This window comes from Chamaea fasciata, unplaced genomic scaffold (genome assembly GCF_029207755.1).
Source record: "Chamaea fasciata isolate MVZ Bird 193981 ecotype frontalis unplaced genomic scaffold, bChaFas1.0.hap1 SCAF_5, whole genome shotgun sequence".
NCBI classification, from domain to species: domain Eukaryota; kingdom Metazoa; phylum Chordata; class Aves; order Passeriformes; family Sylviidae; genus Chamaea; species Chamaea fasciata.
In genome coordinates this window covers 58586903-58611928 of record NW_027094090.1, presented here as the reverse complement: position 1 = coordinate 58611928, position 25026 = coordinate 58586903, and the positions used below count along the sequence as shown (strand labels likewise).

Sequence of the window (25026 nt, the reverse complement as noted above, 5' to 3'; positions counted from 1 at the left end):
CTGTATGTGAAGTACCCTAACTTAAATATGTACAGCAATGAGTTTTATTAGTAAGAAGTTTCTATGGAAAGCTCACAACTGAGAACAACTCAAAATTAAGCTACAGTAACATATTCAAAGCAAAGAATGCCATACATTTCTGTGCTCTGCTCTGATCAAACCACTTTGTGGTGACACATTTTGCTCTCAGGAATTTGTGCCTGCCAGCCAGATTGTTTAGTGCATTACTCATTGAAGCTTATTAAAAAGTCCTTTCATGAGAGAGACTACTTTGTCCATAAATGCCTCTTTAGGACTGATCATACAAGTTCCCATCTGCAGGATCTGAATCGGAGAGTCCTTGCAAGATGATTCACTTGTGTAAGTTCAGAGACTTTTACTACAGTACCCCAGCCACTGGGCAGGGACGACACAAGGTTATCAGAAAACCTCTCTTTAAACACAGAGTAATTTAGTGATTGTAAGGGATCAAGCAAAAACATAAATTGAGCACCCAGACTGATGAACAGAGATTAATTACGCAATTTCTGAACTGCACCACCCACCAGTATAAAGATTTACTGAACATGGAGTTATTCATATTGGGATTTGAGAGACAGATTATGCTCACTGAAAGAAAAATGTCAGTTGTCTTATTCCCAGCTCCACACTTTCAGCTTCTTCAGAAATTATCTCTTGGATAAGGAGAATTAACTGCTTCTCACACCTCACTCAATGCTCATTAAAAGGGAATGAAGGCAGTGCACATAAATCAAGTAATTTTCCAGACAAGGATGGAAACTATGCTCCTTTGCCTCCAATGATTTCAATCCATTTTGTCCAGACATCAAGACATCCCCACAATGGTTATGAGAGGTCTCAAAATGTAAATGTGGTATTAGCAAGCAAATACACTGAAAATCCTGCACGGGTTTCATGTGGTTGCACTGTTCCTCCCATGGCTGAGTTCATTTTGCTGTGATGGACTTCTCATGGAGTCAACCTGCCAAGTACTCACCTGGAGACTCTGCACTGTGCTCTTGCTTCTCTTCTCTCTCCTGGTACTGAAGCAAATGGGACCACAATGCAGATTTCCCCTGAAAATGGAATAGGTATTATGTTGCTTTAAATAAACCAGGCAAAAAAAAAACCAAACCAATAATGGCCAGTAAGATGGCAGAAGAATGGAATGGCATTTGAATGGGTAAAACGTTCAGTAATGAAAACCAATCCTTCTCTCTCGACCATGAAATCTCAGGAAGAGAGGACCATCCCAGTGATCCAGCAGTCTCACCACCCACCTTGTTTCTTTATCCTCCCTCTGGGTCTCCTTTGTGAAGGTTGAAAGGGAATAAACCAAACACGTACTTGAAAACATCACCGCAAATTCCAGAGTGGAAAACCCCCAAAAAACCAAACACCCAAAACTCCTTGAACTTTTGCAAAATATGAACCAGGGACACTGATCCCAAAGACACCTCCTGCTTTATCCTGGAGTTACACCATTGAGTAGCAGCTTAGAAAGCAGAGATGACTGCTTTTTTTAAAATGCTCAGTATTTACCAACCTGCTTGACCTGCAGACCGTGGCTCCAGATTCTTTCTAGCAGATCACAGAGACTGGCAATCAGTGTATTTTCCTCCAGACCTGTTATGTTGGCTTCTCCATGTCCCAGCTCAACTGCTTCATGGCCCATCTTCTCTACCAACATGCGTTTAGTCTGTTAAAAAAAAAATCCCAAGAGTTTCTAAGCATGTTATCCAACAAGGGATAGAATTTACAGATGAGTTTACTTACACATGCTTAATCTAGAGACCATTGCTAACAGAGAGAAACTTCAAATCTATTTGCAGGGATTGTAAATTAACAAAAATAATTATATAAAAAAAGTTTGCTTGATTACTTCAAATCAGAGAGTACTCTGATTTGGAAAGGATCCAGAAAGATCAAGTCCAGCTCCTGCGGCTGCACAGGACAACCCAAGAGTCCCACCACACGTCTGAGAGCATTGTCCAAACATTTCTGGAACTCTGGCAGACTTGGTGCTGTGACCACTTCCCTGGGGAGCCTGCTCCAGCTGTCCTATTTCTATACCATTTATCTCTTGTCCTATTTCTATGATGGTGATTTATTACCAAGCAGAGCACAGAATACATGTTCAGCCTTACTTAGCTTCTGTTTTAATTCTTGTTACAGCCAATAAAGTTTAACACTCAGGTAAAGCAGTATACCACCAACAGACACAAAGAAGCTGTATGTCCATGGCTATAAAAAGCTTCTTTCATATCAGGAATTGTTATACTTCATTTGCTCTGCATAAATGATATGCACAAACCACATGAACTGAATTCTTCCCTTCTGACCTAGGGTCTCCAGGCTATTCTGTTTAGGCTACATGTCAATATGAACAATTAAAGGAAATCCTCCAGAAGATGTCTGGACATGCTGATTCTCCTTCCTGTCCTTTCTACTTCTTCCATCAACTTCAACAGCATAAACAGAAGAGCAACAACACGTTTCTTTCTCTGCTAGCTGTTGAAAAACCATCCTGCAATAACCAGGTATTCCAACAGAACAAAGCCATTCCAGCTGTGAGCCAGGAGAACATCTGCAGGTGCTATATGAGCTCACTGTAATCTGGGGAGAGCACACAAGGGGATGACCTACCTTCATGCGACATTCCTTCAGCAACCCTTCCACAAATTTCCAGTTGGTCTGTGCAATCACAGCTGGAGAGAGGTCTGACAGTTTGGGCTGCCTTAAATTTTTACCTAAACTCCTTGCCTCCTGCATGTATTTCTAAAAATAAAGAGAATAATTTTAGATATTACAGGTCAGAGGGACTCTCTTCATCCTAGGCAAGCAAGGTGGTGAAAACAAATGAGCTCATGTTAATCTAGAAACATAATCTTGATTTGTCTGGTGTTTAGGTGTCAGGCTGGAGAAGTGGAATGATCCCTTTTGACAACAGAAAAAGCAAGGTATTTTCCTGAGTGCTACAGAATCAGTCAGTATTAGCCAGTGAACTGTGCTGTTAGTCACTAGCATGAAGTTAGGCACAACAAGTGCACAAAGTGCAATTCAGCAATAAAGTCAAAACACTGAGAAAAGTTTCTTTCCACAGGTATTTCTCACTTAAATTTTTTTTTAAGAGTTGCCTAATATGTGACCAGACTATACATGAATAGAAAAAAATCCCTTAAAAATAAATTATAAGAAGCAGAAGTACACTAAGCAAATGAGAAAGATTTCATCCATTACTTTTCATCTAGATAGTTTATGCAGAAAAAATGAGACTTGATCTTATTCTCAATTAACTTCTTGATTACAAGAGAATCTCATTTTAAACAGAATTGACACTTGGGATCATTCATGTTCTTACTATGGTAATTGTTAAGCATGGACAAAAATCAGCATACTCTTTAAAAAAAGATCCAAGCTATAATTGAAAACTTCCAAACTTTCCTGCTTCACTGCCTTGTCATCAAGGGTAGGGTATTTTTTGCTTTGGTCTGTTTATTTGGGGTTTTTCTGTTAAGTCAAAATCCACAAACCAATCAGCAAGCGACCTCTGACCCCAGCATCAGTGAGAGAGCTACATGCTGAGCAAGGCTGAGAAGTTGGGCACAACTATCAAAATATTGTTCAAGCATTATTCATAACTTTTCCTTAAAAAGGGCAAGATAATAGAATGTTGCCAAATAAAAGTCTTGAGAAACAGTGCTCAAAGCCTGGTGCAGGAATGCTCTATTTCCCTAATGGGTTTTTGCCCAGTTAATGATGCCTCTCTGGGGGATGGTATGTGACAATGTCCAGTCCTTCCTGGAAGGAGCAGATCACATCCCTCCAGGGAATTCTTGTTGCTGCTTACTGAGTTTTCTGGGGAACTGAGAGGTCACTATGGCTTCTGCATCCTTGGAGCTTTCTGCCTGGGCAGAAAACTTGTTCCATAGAATCGTTTGGGTTGGAAGGGAACTTAAAGATCACATAGTTCCAAACTTTCTGCCGTGGACACCTTCCAGTAGATCAGGAAAAGCAAAAACAAAATCTGAACACACTGAAGTTAATTGACATAGCTCCCTCCCTTCCTTTTTTTTTAATGGGAGTGTAGTTTTTCTGATGGATTTTCTCAACACAAAAATTTGGACAAGAACCACTTAGCATCACCCTAACAGGTCAGACAAGAAGGTAGGGCTCTGCCGTGAAAAAGCTGTGTTCCACTGAAATTTTCATTTAGATAACTACAGTACTGTAAGGATTTTAAAATAGTACAAAAACTACAGGCAGGAATAAAAGAAAAAAGTTATAGACAGTGAAAATGTGTTGTTCAGCAAGCAACCTCACAGGTGACTTCCATCTCAGTGCAAAAATTAACAGTAAAACCAGTGAAAAAGTAATACAGGGAATATACAACTAGAAAAACTAATATTTCTTTTTAAATGGGAAGGGATAAAAAGTGTGGTTATAGTCTGAAGAGTACAAAACATAGCTAACCTTACTTTATGGACTGCATATCTTCTTATTAGATTAAAATTAAAAAAGCTCTAAGGTTCCAGAGAAGAATAAGGGTGGACTGAGAGAATGAGCTGATTAGCCTTTGCCTGTTCATCAGCATCCGTACACCACCAGCCTCTTGCACACTGGGATGCAATGAACCAGCAGCCAGAAAGTAATGCTTTTGGGATTTGACACCCTAAACTGAATTGCCAGGTGAGCAACATGGGGAAAAAAAATCCCAAAGCGAAACAAAATTCTTGTCTTTTAGCCTTGGAGCCACTGTGTTTTCCAGGGAGCTGGTGTGGAAGCTCCTTTCCAGGTACTTTTCTGATTATAACCACACTTCCAAGTGCTACAGGGACGTGCTCATACTCTACAAGAAAGGGGCAGGTTTGAGATGCAGCAAAGACAGAGGTTCCTCATGCTAACAACATCTCAAAAGCAGCTTTCAACAAGAAAAACTAAAACATACCAGGCAGCATTCAGAGAAGGATTTTTTAGGAGGCCGTGCAGGAGGGGGTGGTCCCTGATCCCACTCCCAGAAGGCCATTGAGTTCTGACGAAGCAAAAGCTCCTCCGATGGCTAAGAGGAGGCAGATGCCCCAATGGCAGAACAGCCAGAAAGAAAGAGGAGACAAAGCAAAAGAAGCATGCATATGATCCACAGCCAAAAAAAGAAGAAAGTAAATACATGACAAAGTACTGAAAAGGCTCTGCTGTGATACACACGCACGGGGCATCGTTCAAAATACACTTGCAAAGCCATGTTAGCAAAAATAGCAACAAACGTGTTCAAGAGCTGTTTTGCTGTGTTTCCATGAAACATTGTTCACAGCTATGGTTGAAGAATCCTCTCATCCACTCAGGTTCTTTTGGAGGGGAAACTCCAACACTGACCAACATTATTCAGTGAGTTTTACCACAAAACAGCATGAGTGTTATATTTTTGCTAGTGACATACAATAGAAGCATATGGACATCAATGGAAAAATGTGGCAGAAATTATTTAATGAAGGATGAGGAACTGAAAAGAGGGGAAAGAAACACATGTACGTGACTGACATTTACAAGATGCATGGGAGTTTCCAGGCTTTAGGTATAAAAAGGCCCCGAAGTCTTAACCTGTCATATAATTATACTCATGTCAGAAATCTATGTAAGAGAAAGGAAAAAAGTTCCTTTAAAAAAAAAAAAAAAAAGGTGGAATCCTGCCTCATTCGCTTCTACAGGGCTGACATTTATTCAAGAACTTCACTTTTCCAGAGACTTCCACCCTGGCCAGAGTTTAGCAGCTGCACTGCCAGGGCTCTGCTGTCTGCGTGCAGTAACATGGCCAGGGTCTAAATCAGCAAACAAGCCATTTTCCTGATGACAATGGGGCTGTCTTGTTCCAAAACAATAAAAGCACTTTATTTATGTTGTGTGCTTTGAAGTTGTACAGCATCTACGACAAGTGGAGCAGCATCCAAATGGCTACAGAGACCCAACCACACCACACAGTAGCCACAAAACTGCCCCAAGTAATAGGCACATTGTTGTCCAAACCTCCACCTCCTGGATCACAGCTCGCGCTGCCCTCAGATGAGGCCACCCACCTCCCTCATGTCGTTGTCCAGCCCGATGTGCTCCGAGTGCTGCCGCAGGCGGTCCTTCCTGCGCTGCGTGGTGCTGCTGCGGCTGGCCCAGCGGCTGGGAAAACACAGACACAACACACGTGTGAGCACAGGAAAAGCAGGAGGGAAAGCCTGGGTCAGGAGCTGAAGGACTTCCAATGGGTCTGCAGTAAAAGAAGGGAAAGCCCAAGCTTGGACCTTGCAGTAAACACGGGTATGAGCTGGTACCTGACCTCCCCATGGGAAACCACCAGCAAGGTGACAGACCAGCACTCACCCAAGGGACAAAAATCCTGGTGGAAACGTGCTCAGTTGCCTGCCAGGCTCTCCAGTGAGAGCCCCTGGTACCTGAAATACAGCTCCTGCCACAGCATTGATGCCATCACTAGGTAAGTCACTGAACTTCATTACCCTACACCCCTGCTGCATTTGATGAGGTTTGACAAGAACAGTGTCTTTAGCAAAAAACAAAACACAATGATTTGAGTAGCCACTCCTATGATTTTGCTCTTTTGTGAGAAGTGCTACTTTTACTTTGTCCATTTTCTGCGGTACCTCTAGGAATTATTTGAGATAAACGTCTCATTGCAGTTTTAACAACTGTTACCGGGTGCACCTGTGTCTAAAGGTTATAAACAATACTGATGTTCCTGGGATTAGTCATGTTGCTATTTTCACCTTATCTTTTTATTTTGCATTTGGTTTCTAAGTACCACAGAAAGCCCGGGGTTTTTTTCACCTGTTCATGTACATCCAGTTGAATTTTTCCTCTCTACACAGGTGGTATTGGTAAGGACAGGAGCCTCCAGATCCCAAACTCACGCATTTCTGTGTGCACCCCAAACAGAAGCATATACAAATAAAATTTGGGATCTAACTGTTCAGGCAAGAAGTTTCAGCTGGTGACAGAGGCAGATGAATGCCTGGGGAGGAAACACTTGCACAGAGCTAGACTTGGGTTCTGACATGTTGGGCAAAACACTGGGGATGTGCAGAGAGGGGAATCTGACCCAAGATTAGTGTAGGAATGTGACCCCTGGTGACCAAGAAAGGCCTCTGTTTCCAGAGAGGAGGACTTTGCAAACATGTACATAACTATCTTCATCAGTTCCATCAGAGAGTCAACCAAAATCTGAATTTTGGCTCACCACACAGATACAAAGAGAAAAAAAGCCACAGGAACTGTTGTTTTAAAAGTCAAACTGAAGTCCCATCATACCTCACAAATAACATCAAGAAAACAAGTACAAAGGAAGAAATCTAGGTCTGTATGTAATTATGGTTCATCAGCTCAGTATCCCATATGACAACACATTTATTTTTAAAGCAATTTTTTTTTTGGTGGCCTCAGGTCTCTGCTAACAAAATGAAACAGCTCAATAGGTGTCTGCACAGCAAATACTGATACCTTCTCAGAGGAACACATCACTGACGTAAGTGTCTTTGCACGTCCACGGAAGTCTTAAAAATGTACAGCCCCTGAGTTTAATAAGTCACCATTTAAAGTTTTTTTTTTCAGAAGCAACAGCCAAAGCCTCATTAGATGACTAAGAGGGGTAAAATAAACCCCTACATTTTAATAATCTCAACAAACAGAAACGTCACAGAAAAACACTTTGTTGAACAGAGGATAGCAGATATAATGTGCCTTTAGCCACTTGGCTCTGGAGACCTTCCATTTATTGCAAGCCAGGACCATGTTTATGTTTCACACAACAGAATGCCAATAACACATTGGAAATTTAAGTTACAGATCAAATATTACCCCGTATCATAGTTTTTCTGCTCCAATTTATATGGTTATTTTCTGAATTCTAGACAGAGCTTGGATCTATCTCCACCTGCATTTCTCCATTTACTGGAAGATGAAAGAATTGCTTTAAGTGTCCTTTGAGGGCAAACATCTCACCAAAGGTGAAAGCAGAACGAAAGCCACAGAATAATTACAAAATAATACACCACCATTAAGGCGTCTTCAGTTCATTCCAGAGCTGTACTTAATCTGGGAGATGGCACAGACCATTTTCCAGATTATTAGTCAGAACTATTTGAATGTTTTAATCATACAAAGGTGAAGATGGTAGGATGTTTATTAAAAAAAAGACTGCTGCTCATTAGCAGGAGCAATTACACACAGTGAGCTGCACATTCCCTCTTTTCCAAACTCTAAGTTAGGGAAGAGGAGTTAAGTCACTGGGTGAGGTCTGTGCATTCAGATGCTGCTCTGAATCTCTCTGGGAGGTTTTGTGAAGATCTAACAGCAGATAAACAGGATTAAGCAGCTAAATCTTTTAAAGCCTTTTCTTTTCTGGGCCACATAGAATTTTCCCAAAACAATGCTTCAGTATTACAATAACCACTCCCTCTCATCAGCAGTGACTGCATTTTAAATTGTTCTTCCTCTCCCTGTGATCACTTGAAGTGATTTTAAGGGGGATAAAAGCCCCAGTGGTTGCACCACCTCCCCATGGCTGCTGAAATCCCATGTGGGTATCTCTGCTGGCCCTGTCATCAGCTGCTGCTCTATTCACACCTCAGCCCAGGTGCTGCCAAAGCAGCAAGGAAAGCTGTTCTCCCTCCAGTAACCCTTGTGAGCCCTTAGACTTGGGTTTTTCAGATAACCACAGCTGCCTGTGTCCTTCCTCTCCTTATCCTGAGGCGATGAAGCCCTCCTGCTGCTCAGCCTGGATGCTGCCCAAGGACTCTCTGACCCCCAAAATGCCTTCTCCTCTTAAGTTTTTTGCTGGCAAGGCTGTGAGCACGGACTACTGGCATGTTTCATTTATTCCTCACAGTGGAGGCATTGCTACAAGCTTCAGGTCTCTGGGGATGGAGCAGGCACAGCTTGGGTGCAGTGTTGCAGGGAGCCCAGGGACAAGTGAGGAAAGGCTCATTTCAGTGTGTCTGTCTGTATCTAACTCCCATGTCCACAGATGAATGCTCCTCACCTCCAGGGACTGCAGAAAAGCAGTGATATTTCAGAGGAGGGACAAGGGAAGACTGTGCTCAGTTCAACATATGGAAACAAAGTAAGGCACCTCCAACTAAGACCTTTGCAACATAAAGGCAGTCAAGTCAGTATTGTTTAATATCAAATGAGACCCAACAAGCATGGGAATAAGTTTGCAGAGGTTGGAGGGAACGTAATGGTGACATTTCAAACACCCCATGTTAAGTATCATCTTTTACATTTCTATAATAGAAGAGGTAAGGTAGTCAGCAGCAAAGCTGCACTGTCAGAAGCAATCTAGCAAAACAGTACCTCACACTAGGGACTGGCCATGCTGTACCACAACCATGTGTTCATATCTTTTTCTTCCCCTACCTTCTCCCCATCCCCCTTTTTAAAGCTCTCTGGAGAAATGAAGAAACTATGTCTTCCCAAATCAGACATCGGTGTAGCAGGCAAGATTTATACTGCAAAACATGGACATGCTGCTAGAGAACTTTCTTTCTCAGATGGATTTAACCACTATTGCCATCACCATGAAAATTACTGTTGTAATTTACAGTCCCCTTATAATGATAATGGAGAGAAGAAAGGAGACAAATACACTTGTTTACAGGACAGAATCTAAATCTCCCCATATACACCATCCTGTGAGGCAGGCTGCTCTTTAGGTCTGCAAACCATGACAATACTCATTCTACCTATATATGTCCATCAAAGGAGTTATCTGAGCTTCTGCATTCACAAATTAGCACATAGCTGTACTGCAGCCTCCACCAAGCCCCCCTAAAGCATGCCCACACTAAACACACACAGACTGCACAAGCAAACTCCTTGAGCTCAGATGTAGTTTGTGTGGGACTACACAGAGATTCCAAGTCAAACACATGTCAGGCCAAACAAGAAAAGGAATGTTGAAACTGAGCTTCGCCTGGTCATGGATGGGCTGGCAGGGGAGGGGATCCACGGTGTGAATCTGCTCCACAAACACTGCTCCATGGTAAAGGGGATAAAGGCTTAGATGGACTTAGGCACCTTTTCCATCTCTGCTGTAGGGTGGAATAGGAAAGCTCTGAAACTGCTCATTGGGTGCACAAAATTAGTAAAATGCCTTAAGGCGAGTAGCCTTGCACTGACAGGCTCTTTCATCAGTTTATAGGGAAAAAAGTGATATTAAAGGGTGGCACACACAGCTGTCATCCTCTGCAAGGAAGAGCTGCAGTGAATTGCCAGCATCACCTCTGAAGCCCTGAGGAACCTCTGTCCTACGAGGTATTTAATTTGCAAGTCCCTTGAGACACTAGTACTGTTCAGGGGAGAGCAAATGGAATAGTGGATGCAAGGATTCTATGCCATTTTCCCCTGTCAGCTTTAATTCTGCACAGCTAGGTTAAAATGATATATTAACTCAAAGAAATTAATGGCACTTTTCCTGCCTTGCACCAGTTGGGCAGAGGACCAGCAGGCTCAGGAGAGTCACCCATCAGCTTCCAAGTCACCATAGCATGTATTTCCTATCTCAGAAACCATCTTTAAGTACAGATTGTCAGTCACACTTTATTCTTGAAAATGAATGTATTTGAGTACAACTGGTTCATATTTTTGTTGCACACATCAGTGGTTTGCTACATTAGGGTACCTGAAGTATATAGTAACTGTTAATTTCAGATTTTCTTACATAAAAGGTGAGCTTTTACTACTCACAAAATTTAAATAACCTCAGGGCTGTGTATGGATGGCTCACTGCTGACTCATTTCATGTTCACCTACATGCGCTGCAGAGATGCCACTCTATATTACTTGCAATTGTTTGGCTAGATTAAAAAAGAAGATATCTTCATTTAACACAGCCTTAAAACAGTACCCAACAGACAGGGGGGTAGTAAATGGCCATATAATCTAAAGCACTCATTGAAAGAGAAAGACCATTAGGCATACAAAAAATAATTTAGTTAAAACCAGAACAAATTCTGTCATCACACAGAGATACATCAACCCCTTTGCGTTATATATAGATCACATTTCCTTTAAAATCATGACCTGATGTTAAACGCTAGCAACAAACAAACAAGGGTCCTGTTTAGAAATAAGGAGAACCATAGTCCCAGGCAGATAAACCTTGTGCACTGCCCAACTTGAAGGAGGGAGCTACAGATGAAGGCCTCAGGACAGTGCCCGCACAAGTCATGTCATAAAATGGAGCACAAAAATGAACCAATTCCATACACTCCTAGTGCATGGGTTTTGTAAATGAATACTGACACAGTGGTAAGATCAGCAGAACACAGCTCGGGAACAAATGCCTGGAGAAAGCAAACAAATAACTTCTGAATTCTGCTTCATGGGTAAGAGCGACACATCACTCGGCAAAAGCCTGAGGTTAGAGGCCAGGAACAGTGGGATCTGTGCTTGAAGACTGGGACTGTGCCCTCCTTTGGGGACTGGGCAGGAAAGGTAGGACACAGAGGACAGACAAAAACACAAGGCTCCCAGGAAGCTTGGATACAAGTGAGAGGGCTCAGGTGATAGAAGTGGCCAGGGCAGGAAAGGGGAAACAGGCTGGGCAGGAAAGTAAGCAAGGAGAAAAGCAGGGCTCCGATGAAGAAGTGAGGGGAAAAGCAGGCCTAAACAGAGACGAAGGCAAAAAAAGGGTAATTAAAGCCATTTTGTAAATGTGTAACAAAGCAAACCGTTTAAAAACCAAAAGAAACAAGAAAAAAATCCATTCAGTTGTTCTTTGAAGGCATTCAATACAAATTGCCAGAATGCAAATATATTCCCATGCTTGGGAATCACTGTTTTCCTCCGCAATATTTAATCTCATTTATCAAGCTTCTTAGTACAAATTAAGTTACTAGGTAATCAATTAGATTGAAAACACAGCTTGTTTCATTGTTTTAATTTTGCACTGTAAGCATATTCCCCCTAATTTAACAATTAGCTAATCAAAAACCATGAAGTGTTTATGTAGCTTGGCTTTTTGTCATTCAAATTCCACTCCTGCAAACGCATCAGCCAGTGGAGTCCCAGCCACAATTTAAAAGCTTGGCAGAAAATGCACACAGGGAAGAAGGGAACACACAGAAACCACGGTATGGTGCTGGGGTTTGAGAAAGGAAATGAGGGCTCTGGAAACCTCAGCTCTTTTCCAGAATAACAGACAAATAACCTGAGGGACTGCTGCCTGTTTCCTCCTGGGATGCTTTCTAGGAGGACTTCTGCAGAAGCCACTGCTTTACATGGTCAGAGCAGCGTGGAGGGGATGCTTTTGTACCCAGAGGAAGCCTGCAGCTGCTCCCTGTAGATTGAGAAGGTTTTTCCCGTGATGTGGGGGGTGTATCAAAGGCAAGGAGCACAGAGGGAGTCCCTCAAGTGGGACACTGCTGCCTGATGGGAAGGAGAACAGAACTGGGTAGGGTGTTTTGGTTTGGGTTTAGTTTAAATTGTTTAAATCACATATGGGATCTAGAACTGAAATTTGAAGTGTTTGTTGTCTGCATTATATTTGTGATGTAGGTGTAACACATTAGACATGTACCAGCCCAGTAACTGACAGAGGTATCTTCAGTGCTCCTCCTGCTTACAGGAAGGGAATAGTTAGATAACATTATGACTCGGGTTGTATACTTGTTAGTTTATCAGCCCAGAAAGGGAAGCAATAAATCCCTGATTGCTGGCCACTGAGGACATGTTTTCATTAAAACAGCATTGAATTGGTTTATTTGCTACTGTCCAGAAACAATTGACCACAACATGGGAATAATTCCCCATTTCCCACAAATACACTTCCATACAAAATCAGGGCAATTTGCTATGTAAAACTGAAGCCTGCAAAAATAATTCTTATCTACACAGCAATATTCTTTGCATTAATTTTATAATATAAACACACAATAGCTACACCTGAAGAGTCTGGAAATGTAGCTAGAATGTTCTCTTACCCTATACCCATATGCAAAGCTCCAGTCCTGTAAGTAAAACATCTTCAAGAATCATACACTGGGAAATTCAAATTAATGGAAGGCTCTACTTCAATTGATTTTGTGGTCAGAGGAGTCACGCTGTATTTGCAGAAAGCATGGAAAAGCTGTTCTATACATGGGTGTAAAATCAGCAGAATTACATGTCCTAAATGGGAGAGAAAGAGTCTTCTCAGCTGCTCTCATGAAAACCAGGAAGGAGGAAGATAAAAACAGATGGTCTTGAGATTTTCCAATTACAAGCCTTTTTGGCAACATACAACTGGAGGAATTCCAAACATTTGTCACTTTGACATCGTTTTGTGGTAAGTAATGGGATTTTGGTACTTACAAATTCTGAAACATGCTGCAATCTAAATCAAAATTATTACTCAAGGAGTTAAAGTCATTTTAGAACAAGTACCAATCTAACAGAAGCAAATCTTAAAGGGCATAAGGAAAACTATTTTTAAGTGATGCTTAATCATAGATTCACTAAGATTTTGCAATAGAGACAGAAGATTTAAGCAATTTTAAGCAGGCTGGGCACACACACTGTTGCTGACACTGTGAAACTGAAATGCACCCATAAGAATAAGAGGCAGACTGCTAAATACAGCATCTCACAAGATGAAGAAATCCTCCATTCCTCAAAGGACCATTACCCATACAATTCTGTCTCCATTTGCAGGAAGACTGAAAGCAAAGGAACTTTGAAATATGTGTTCCTCCTTTTTGGTTGGTCCCGGAGATTTTAAATTTTTTTAAAGAACTCAATTTCTTTAAACAGTCAGTGCTGAAGGATATCTTATCATTTGCAATTCTTATTCCTAGCAGGTTATTAAAAAGGGCTTAGCTAGCACTGGTATGCACAAAAGGTGTATAAATAGAACTGAGTGGGCACCTCATGCAGAAACTCAGAGCAGCGTGTGTACATGCACATGTCTAAAACAAGAGGTAGCTTTAACATTTGGACAATTGTAGCCCTTGAAGCTCTTGGATTTACATGTGCTCCCACATTTTGCCGTCCAGAAACTGAAATTGAGGGCTTCAGCTGATAATTAGTTTGTAATCAACTATGCACAAATATTTCATTTTTGAAGAGGGAGAAACCCCTCGTTCATGGGTTTTGAAGGAAGAAAGATTAAAAATAAAGGAACTTACAGCACTTACTTTGTATTACAACTATACAGATGTAAAGTGTATCAGTGCTCCAGGTTCCCATTTTACATCAGGTAAATGAACCATGTAATGGTGTGCTCAATTCCACAGCTATAGGTACCCCTACCCTCTTATCAAGGTAAACCACAGAGCCTTATCAGACTCAAAAAAGAAACCCAGGTACAGAATCACATACTTTCCACCCCCACCAAGTTATTCTTCCAGGGAACGCCAGTGTGGCAACTGTAAGAGAGCTATAAAAATCTCTGGGTCATGTAATAACAGCTGAAGAAAAGAAAGGAAGAGAGTGGACATTAATTTCATTCCATATGATGGTGTGAAGGTTTCAACACCAAAATTTCTTTCAGAATCTGAATTTTGGCTCAAGTTCCTAAATTACTGTATTCAATGCAAAACAGGCAAACAATTCATTTGAAACTCATAAGACCAGTTACAAAACAAAAACTATGTATGAGAAGACAGAGTAGTTACTCAACAGAAAACAGCAGTGAGGAATCTTCCTCAAAACAGAGTTAACGCTTCCTGACATAACCCAAACTATGCTTATATTTTCAAAAGTTGTAGCCCAGGCAAACCAGAAATGGAAACCACTGTTGGGTTCATGAGACTGCCTATATGCCATCCAAAATTAGGACTTCTGTTCAATGATGTGAATTATTTGCACGAGAAACCTGCTTTTAAATCCAGAAAATAAAAACTGTGCTTACTTGTTATTGGTGGGTCCCGTTGCCAAGACATCTGACTGCAGCTTTGGGAAAAATCCTTGCTCATATTTCCCCTGGCCAATCTTCATATCGAGCAGGTGAGGGTGGATGGCCGTGTGGTCAATCTTCATCAGGCGCTGCTCGATGGACTGGGCTGCAGGTGACAGTCACAGGTGAACAACTGTGCCACCACCCACCTCCGGGCATGCGCTGTCCCCATGGCAGTGGTCATGCTCAGACCCGTGAAAACCCACCAGGAAGTTAAACAGTGACCTCAGACAGAGAAATCTGCCACTCAAGAGGTGAGGAGACATTTGTGCTGTAGGTTTTTCAATTTTGTCTTTAGTTTCTTTACCCAACACAACGAGCACTGGTGCAAGCAAGTTAGCTGTTAAGCAAGCAGGTATTTACAGGAGCCTACGAGATGCATTAGAAACTGGCAGGAGCAGTGCAAATTTCCCCTGAAATTCCTTGTTTGATTTTAATGTTTCTTCAGCAGAACAGAGACCTCCAAGGCCAGCTGCAACCCCTGTGGGACTGGACACCTTACTTAGCCCCAGACAATTCCCTGGGCAGATGCACGGCAGGGAGACACCTGAGTTTTGCAAACATCTGGGACTACAATGATCCTCCTCCTGAAATTAGATCTGCCTTTACTGGATGACATGCCTTCAAAAAGCATAGCTAACTGTAGCAAGACTTGAGCAGCATCAAGAGGATGAGCAGATTCTAGGAAACAGGAAAGGCCATGATAAGGTGGGAGAGGACTCCCCGGGAATCTCAACTCCACTGAGACTAAAGCAGTTCAATCCTCTGCTTCAAGGACTTGAGGGTTTCAATCTCAAACCTCGAGCAGAATGAAAATAAAACCTGTCACCCTCTTAACTTGTGAAGAACTTGGGAAAGGAGGTGTTTGGGCAAATTCAGCATTTAATTAGCAACTTTAATATTCAACTCTTTCTAGCCCATCCATTAACGGGCAGGCCTGTTCTTTCAGCGTATCACAGCTAGTGAATATATTTTCAAAATGTGGAAGCTAAATCTGCTTTCCATTTGTTAAGAACAACATAGAACTCATTTCCTATTTTATAAAACTGTGATGGGAAAGAAGCTGTCACAAGACTTACATACATTATCATTAGAAACTCAGCAAGTTTTTTTTTTCCCCTCTAAAAAAAATCACTTTGTATGGCTCCATTTTGGAGAAAAGGAGTGGGTGGTGTGGGGTCAGAGGATTTGAAGGGTTCCAAAAATAGTTAAACAAACAGGTGCTGGATCAGTGCTGGGGTCACATATACTGTGAATGGTAAATATGAAGGAAAATCGGTATTACTATCAGTTTGCTGCTTTTCACAAGACAGAAAATGAGGTTCTGGTGCCACAATATCTGCCAAAACTAGACGCTGAATAGACAGCTGACCTGCAAATTAGAATTGGGTTTAGACATAAAAAGTTAACAGACACAGATTTCTATTTCTGACATGTTTATAACAAGTAAAACACTGAAGGAGTTAAACAAAAAAAAAAAACCCATGAGAACTGTGTTTGCCCTAGCTTACTCATACGTGTCCCAACAAATTTAGGAGTATAATTTCCCTGTATTACTTAGAAATTAAATACATACTTGCACAAGCATTAAGTAAGAAATTCAAGTATTATTTGAAAAGGCATCCTGTGACAGTAATGGAAAAAAATTCCAAGCCTTCACTACGGAGTATTTTTCATTAACACTGAACATCTATTGCTGGAGGTACTAAATATGCCACACAGGATTACGTCCCCGGCATCCCCTGCTGCTCTAACCAAATGGTGTGAGGCAAAACAACGCCTTTTTATGGGAAGGGGGAGACAAGGCCAGTGGAGCAGACACCAGGGCTCAACTCCTCAGTGTGGCTGGCACTGGTCCCACCACCAGCGTGAAGGAAAGCTCTCCTGGCAAGGGAACAGGAGCTGCCTGAAATGAGAAACTGTGAGCCAGTTCCATTTGGGTTTGGCTTGATATTATTAAAGGCACCAGCCCAGGAGAGCTCAAAGGGAAGGTAAAGGCTCCTGCCGTTCCTGCTGTTTAACAGCACGCTAAAGTTTTTGCTTAGATGAGATGAGGAGACTGCTGAATCCTCCTCAGGTAGCTCTAGGACTTTCTCATCAACTGCAACACTCAGATGACTGAGGACTTATATTTCTTGGTGGCTGACATTGTACTTTTGAATATTTTACCAGGCTGTCTGAACATACCTGCTTCTTTCAAAGTGCTGCATTTCTGGTAGTTGGATGTCCGCAGTGCAGGGGCCCTGACATTATATAGCCTTATTTTCTCGATTCGGGAGTCAAAAACTCTTAGAAAAGGGTCCTTCTCTTCCCACTGGGACATTATCTTATTGTCTATGAAGGTTGCAAACATCTGTGTTTCGATGAAGTGTGAAAGGAATGGGAGGTAAGGTTCGGGTTGGTCCGAAAGGAAGGAAGCCTGAAATACAGAACAGCTCATTAGTGCCATGTTCCCGCCCAGCACTGAGGTGCCCAGCCATCCCTCAGCAGAGAATTGAACCAGCAGCCAGCAAGAAGGCTTGGACAAGGCTTCCCCCACCGTGAAAATACCTCTCAGAGAGCTGTGAATCCATCTACAAAGGGCTTTGGTTCACAACTGTAAGAAATAAGCAGTCAGGGAGGCTTTGTGACAGCTGGAACAAAGGGAACGTGGAGCTACTGAAGTAGTGCTCATGCTGCCTGCTTTCTCAAAGTAACCCAGCAGCTATCACCTCCAGGAATAAACCCTGTGAAATGTATGGCAGACCATCACAAGTGCCCCCTTGGGACCTCTGCTCTGGGCCTGGTTGCCTGGGACCATATCACTTATTAAGGCGCCACACATATCAAGGGTCGTACAGTGCTCTTCAGCTGATGCTCTTCTGCGATGTCACACAGGGCAATTAGACATGAATTTCCAATTAGAATGGACTGTGTCTAAGTCTCTAACTGAGCTTTGAAAACCCTAAACTTAACAGCCCATTTTATTGCAGAAGCACTAGCAGAGATTGCCTAAACAACCCCATCCTTTTGAATGGTGCACTGTTTAATGCCAGAAAACAAACAAACAAACCATTAAAAGGCATGGCAGCAATTCTTTTAAATCAAAAACTGACTCAGATCAGTATTTAGTCTGTTCCTCACTGTTCATCCTTTTAACCTTTTCTTTAGTGAAGGACTTGTATCTAGAAAAGACAATGGCTATGAACATGATGTTTTCGTATGGTCACACAGCAGCTATGCAAGCTTCCCAACATTTCCCGTTCCTTTGCTATCCTCCCATCTCTTCACATCCCCATTTCTAATCTCAAGGGATTCCTTTTCCCTCTTGTGCATACACTGCAATGGAATCACAACAATACTCTTCAAGTGATAACCTTCTTCAAAACTACATTACCCATTACAAAAAAACTCAACTGTGAGATTAGGAAACATGTAAAGCTAGATTTGTTTTTTGTCTCAAGTGTGCACCTCTCCTCTCAAAAAACAAAAGAAGAAAATAAGACAGAAAAAGAAGTCACTTTGCATTGCTACCCTTCCACCAAGCCCACAGGAGCAGCCCCATGAGCAGGCAGAAGCCTGCCAGCTTGGTTTGTACAAGCCAGGATGGCTCTGAACAGCTCAGTGGATGTGCTCCGATTTACTCTGGCAGGAGATCTGGCCCTGTGTAATGGAAATGGACAAATCTTGCAGTGAGGCAGATGAGGAACGGCAGATTAAAGAGTACCTAGGCTATATATACAAACACAGCTATCCTCCCTCCCCCTTTTAGATGGAGACACAAATACGGGGCTATCTTTACTTTGTCAAAGTTTTGCATTTGTTCCCTGTTTGTCAGCCACGACTCCATGTCGGGGGCAGCCTGGATGACGAAAGCCTCGTAGTCTGCAAACATCTGCGTGAAGCGGTTGGCGAAAACCTCTCGGAGCTGCACGTTCAGTTTGTAGTCCCTCAGCTCCAGCTCCTCACACGACAACTTCCCATCCTTCTCCTCTGTGAGGGGGCTGGTGATGGTCATCTTCTCCATGGTCACGCCCGTTCTCTTGGCCAGGGCTTGCAGGCGGGCGATCGTCTCGTTGCCTTTCAGCAGCTCGTACATGTTGAGAGCGTTGCTGGGGATGTTCCCGTTCCTCTTGTCGTTCACCAGGTCACTAAGAACCAAGTTCTTGAGCTTGGTGGCGCTGTCGCTGCAATGCAGGTTCCCTTCTGGAGGGATCCCAAACTGCAGGAGAACCTCGGAGATTTCCTGGATAAACTCCAGCTTGTTGGGGAACTGCGGGAACTCCTCTGGCAGTTCGATGAAATGGTTATCAATGTCTACAAAGCACAAGTTTGCCTGAAATACAAACAGAAGTTTCAAAATGGACCCTCAGCACTGAACTGGTTCCTCTGTGATGGAGTCTTTTCTCCCAGGGTGCTTCCAGACAGAAGGGTAAGTGCACACGTAAGCAGGACACTTTAGCTGTGTTGTCTAGCCTGTGACATTTCAGACTTCAGCAAAGCTGAAGGTCAAATGGACGACAAATAAAGGCTCTTGGCCCTCTCCTGTTCCCCCAGGACATGCAGACCCCAAACTTCCCACTACAAAGATTTCATATGCCCTCCCAGAGCAGCCAAGGACACACCACCAAGCAGGAAGTGCAGCACCACTTCTCAGTCCATGTAAATACCATTTGTATGAATTACTGCATCTCACAGGCACATTTATTTTACCAGGATCCAACTGCAAGAAGCCTCTGCAGCTGTGCTACCAAGAAATAAGATGTCGAGTGAGAAAGATGTTGCTGCTTCAAGGAGAACCACAAAAGAGGGTCCCATGGAAATCCTTTGGGATTAGGTCTGAGTACAGCTAGAGGCCAAGTCTTATTTCCCTACTTCCCTGACCCCTGTTTCCATGGAGGCCTTTAATACTGGCAATTCCTCTGCCTGAGATTTAAAGAGAGTGCTCTTAGCTTTGCTATGAATGGAGATGGATCTCAGCCTGTAAGATTAAAGCTAAGTGAAGACATTAATCTAGCAGAGCAGATACTTTTACTAGGAAAGTGTCGATGGAGGGATAGAAGAACCCCACATAAAAATTAATTACATTGCACATGCACCCTCAGGAATAATAGCAGAATAAAAAACAGTAATTGATCTTCTGAACAGCAGCTTCCATCTGAAATTCACTGTCTGAGTGTACTGAGTAAAATCTTAAACCAGGTCAGATTCCCAAGGTGCTGAGCTCTGATGTATTTTATCCTGGCATAAAACTGCAGAACAAGAGATGCAGAAAACCCAAAGGGCAGCAGCAGATCTTTGTTAGCCTGACTTGGCCATTAGCACAGCACCCAGGCCTCCACTTTCTCCCAGGCACTTTTAGTGTTCTTTACCTCTCACCAAACACCCTAGACTAATCCTCAGATTATGTGAAGATAAATGATTTCTTTTCCTTCATTTTTGAAAAGGTTAATTTTAAGCAGGACAATATGTAGCACAGCAAACATGTTTATAATATATTGGATATTTCAGGGACATGCTTATTAACATTAATCACCTTTCATACAAATACTTTAAAGTGTATTAGGATTCCCCTGGCAAAGCAGAAGTGTCCCTTCAGCTTTTTCATATTAAATTTAGTCTGTACAAAGGAAACCATTTCTTCAGACAAAATGATTTGCTTTATTTAACTGTGTAGCTATTACACAGTTGTGGTATGTGTCAGTACAGTTCTTTAGCTCAGGGACTGCCTTCTTATCTATCAATATTTCATTTCAAAGGCTTTTTAATTTCAGCTCTGCATATCATTTACAAAATTTGAAAAATGAGATTTGGATTCAGAAAACCCTTGGGGAATTGGTCTCACTTCTCTCTTCAAAAACATCTGATGATTAAAATTAATGCAGGGAGATTAGTAACCTTAAGACAGCATGATGGCCAGTTGTTAGCATTTTTATCTCTAACAAACAAATGGTTTATATTTAGAGCAAGAGCTTGAAAAGCTAGCCCCTGGTCTGAACAATAAAGGAATGCTGATGTGAACAGTGCTTCACCACTGCTCGCATGCTGAGGCATTTTTTTATTTTTTATTGTCTAGGGGAATTTGAGATTCAAGATCTTCCCTGTTCAATATGTTTTTTTTCTTTCCCTCTATCACAGTTACTAGACCTGTGGTATTCATAAATGCTGGTATTTTTCACTCATTTGTTAAACATCATGGAGGGGGTAGATTCCACCCCACTCTTCTCTCCCTGGTGATATTTGTTATTCCAATGATACTGCAATATTAAATACTGTCACATTAAAGCTTTAATTTAAGGAAAATGACAGCTTAATCTGCTAACCAAAAGCACGTGACTAATAATTTTTAAAATTGCAGTAATTATGTAATACTAGCATGGTTTTACTGAGGAGCATAGCTAGATAGCAGCTTCGCTTCCACACCAGGGCAGATTTCATGTGCTTCAGTCACTGTATCCGTGAGGTAAAACTTGATTTGCAGTTCCACGTCACCAAGGCTGACTTAGTCACCTTCATGCAATATGTAAAATGGACCTTTATTAAAAACTGTATAACTCCTGCCTTGCGTTTATCCCTCCACTCCACACAAAAACTGCCACTCCTGCATATTCCCCTCTGCTGCTGCTCCCATCTGCCTTCTCTGTCAGAGCAGGTATTTGGAAGGCTTAAGAACTCTGCCCCCAGGACTGTCCCCTCAGCACAGCCATTGGCAGGAGATGTTACTGCTGTTCCCACCGATTTTAAGAAGAAACCTAAGTTTAAAAGCACATGGCATGCTCTGGGGTTCCCGTCACCATCTGGAATGCAGACAGGTGAGCCATATCCCAAAGACTTTGCCATATGGCCAGGTTAAAAATGTGAAGCAGTTTTAATCACCTTCATCAAATTTTGAGGAGAAAAATCTCTATTTCACTCTCCACCACCACCACCAAGGATTTAAGCCTGAGATGAAGAGGATGACCTCTCCCTCCTTTTTTTCTCTCCAAGTGGTTCATAGGCACAGTATTAATGCAAACCTAGCTTGTTTAAGGCCAGGATGCTGATCTAGTAATAGGCCAGGAACAAACACATGGGCTCAGCCACAGATGGGATGGGGCTGCCAGGACCAGGCATGCTCCTCAGCAGCAGGGGGACAAGGACAGGTTTACACCATCTAGCTACTGCACCTTAGATCCAGACCCATCAAGATCCTCCCCAAATGAAATGCTCTTTACCCCTCTGTCAGTAGGACTGTGACACTGATGGAGTAACAAAACCTGGTGAAGCATGTGATGTAGGGAAAGCCGACAAACTTTCAGCTTTGTCAAAACAAACAGCAGGAGAAGAATTTAGAAATCAAAACAGTAACTCACTAAATTCAGAAATGGACCAAGAAGGGCTGTAGAGACTCCCCCACACTATCGCACTCCTGCTGGCAACCAGTCTCCACAGAGCCAGAGAAGCCTCCAAACACCAGGCATTATTTTCCAGCAGTAATTCACACAAATGTTAACAAGGCATTCCAGGATAGAGACCCCAAAGGCAGACACTGACCTCCTGAGGCAGCTCCAGCTTGGAGCGGTCGGTTCCCTCCTTAGACTGCAGCCCCATCAGGTAGGGAACAGGAGCATCCAGAAAATGCAGAAGAGAGGCAGGAAGGATGGGGACATACACATGCTGCCACTGAAATGGGAACAGCAGTGTGGTGATTCCCTCTGCCACTGTCATCAGACGCTGATAATCTAGACATGGGAGAGAGAAAGACAGATATTCAATTATTTCCCTGTGTCCTGTTCTTGAAATCTGTTTGGCAAGGACATTAGTGACAAAACAAGACAGAAACCATGTTTATATGATAAGATGTTGTTTGGAAAATAAGACAGTACTTAAAAACTTTAAACATTATTTAATCCAGTGAAACTCATTGCTCTCATAAAGAAACTGCTGAGCACAGATATTTATATATTATCTAGATCTATTCTGTCATGATATTAATTTATTAAAGAGATACCAAAAGTTCTGTCTCTTGTACAGGATAATAGTACTCTAATTCCATAATAAGCAGGCATTTTTACATGGGAAGAAGAGGAGAAAGAAGTGAACTTCAAGCCAACATTGTGGTTTCTTGCTTGCTCCTGCCTGCCTGCTTCTGCTTCACTTGCTACTATTTCCAAAGCTGAGTGTACTTTCCAGAAGACTTGTCTTGGCCACATACCAGCAGAAGTTTACAGGCCCTAAGTGTATAAAAGCAGTGCTTTTAAGTTAAATCCAAACAGAAGCCTAATATAAATTTAGTTCTCAAATATATTCTGTGTAGCTAGTATATTTATATTAGATTACTTTCCCAAATTTGTATTTAATCCACTAGTTCATTGCTTGGCAATATTTTGATTTTAGTAAGTTCATTGTGCATTCCTTCTTAAATTAAAATTTATTTCAGTCCAGCTGAGCTGGATGTTTCAGAATTTGGATAAGAGCAAATTATTTATCAAATATGGGGCTCGCATGACACAACGCCACAAGCTATTTATTAATATAAATGAGGGGATAGGTTGAGAACAAATTTTTAAAATAAATAAATAAATTGCACACTCGTCTTAAAGAGATGGTAATCCTTACAGCAAATCTCAAACTGCAGACAATCCATCTGGAAACAGGTAAAGATTCCTGTGTTTGTAAGCCCCATGGCTGTGTCCAAACCCAAGCCTCACCAGTGCCAGGCGAGTCTCACAAGCTCTGGCTTGAGCAACCAAAAGATTTTCCCTCTCACGGAGGCCAGACCCAGATCCTGGGGAACACTTGGGCTGTTGTCCATCTCTCCTCGTTCTCTCTGCTCCACTCCAGGAAATGAAAGACACACGTATGAACACCCTGGTTCTGAGTCAGGTGAGAAGGCTTTTCCCTACAGCACCATCGACTGCTTCTGCCTGGAGAGGAGCCCAGCTTGACCCTTTCATTTCCTGAACATCCCAGCCTGAGACCTTGGCAGACACCAACAATAGCAAAAGCACTGTCATCTGACATTGCTCAGCTATTAGGAGGTCACTGGGAAGATGTTCTTGAATAAATATGCAAATTACAACAACAAACTGTATAACCCATTCTCCTTGCTAGCACCTCTCTGTGGAAAAACCAGCCACGATCTGCAGAAGGTCAGTTGGCAGGGAAAAACGTTTTTCATCTTGTCTCACTAATAGCTATTCAGTCAGTCTTCAAAATTATTTTCATGCATCCAAGTCAGTCTCAAGGTTACACCTCCAAAACACTCCCAGCTACAGATCAATTGCTTATGAATCTCTGCCCATGCAATGGTCTATAATTATACATGTGCATTCCCTGTCTTGTTGAGGAGCACTTACACAAACTCAAGTTATAATACTTACTGGAGAAGCTTACGAGTCTCATAACATTTCAAAACTCTGAAAGCTTTAAAGATTAAAAAAAGAAATCAAATTGAGAAAGAAGCATGTCTTAGTATGTGAAACACCTTTAAAGACTGTTCTGGTCTACACAGCCACATGAAGAAACAGGGCTTGGCAGAGAAGCTGCAAGGATTTTTTTGGATAAGGGCATTCAACTCTGGAAATGCACGCTAACTTTTCTCTGGTGTTACTGATAATATTTAACATGGTCAGTAGCATAAATTTGGTTATCAATTTAGAGAATTGATTGAGAAAATGAGAATGATTTCTCATTTTCTCAATTGAGAAAAGCTGTTCTAAAAAAGATGTAACACCTAGTGATGACTAAATTATTAGGCTGTTACCATCTAGCAATGCTTGTCAGTGATTAGCAGATAAAAAACGTTTATGTACCCAGAAGTTTTGACTGAAGAGAGGGAAGTTCCAGTTTTTTCCAGAAAAATAATATTCAAAAATCTGTAAATATTTTTTTTAATCTGTTTAAAGAAGTCAGAAACTCTAGTTACTTTTTACGTACTTTCAAGCCTGTACAAGGTTAGACACTTATCACATAAAACCTGAAATAATTTTTGATGGAGACATTCTTGTACCTATCATCCTTTGAGGGAAGCTTACATGGTTACTGAGGACAACCTGGAAACAGGGGATTGAGGAAATGGTCTCAAGTTGTGCCTGGGGAGGTTTAGACTGGATATTAGGAAAAATTTATTCACT

At 41.9% G+C, this 25026-nt stretch overlaps 1 protein-coding gene across 4 annotated transcripts in view; it reads right to left on the bottom strand.

Annotated features, from left to right (window-relative positions):
- DENND5B (DENN domain containing 5B) overlaps positions 1-25026 on the bottom strand; it is a 104493-nt gene that overhangs the window by 18136 nt on the left and 61331 nt on the right. For 2 of the 4 annotated variants that reach the window (XM_066183872.1, XM_066183873.1), the window contains 9 exons: positions 22445-22632; positions 18714-19247; positions 17120-17351; positions 16218-16304; positions 14888-15038; positions 6072-6165; positions 2647-2778; positions 1547-1699; positions 998-1076 (listed from right to left, as the gene is read on the bottom strand). In XM_066183872.1, coding sequence (XP_066039969.1) covers positions 998-1076; positions 1547-1699; positions 2647-2778; positions 6072-6165; positions 14888-15038; positions 16218-16304; positions 17120-17351; positions 18714-19247; positions 22445-22632 — 1650 coding nt within the window. The remainder of the gene's footprint in view (positions 1-997; positions 1077-1546; positions 1700-2646; positions 2779-6071; positions 6166-14887; positions 15039-16217; positions 16305-17119; positions 17352-18713; positions 19248-22444; positions 22633-25026) is intronic. The other 2 variants (XM_066183874.1, XM_066183876.1) reach the window with 1 other exon arrangement.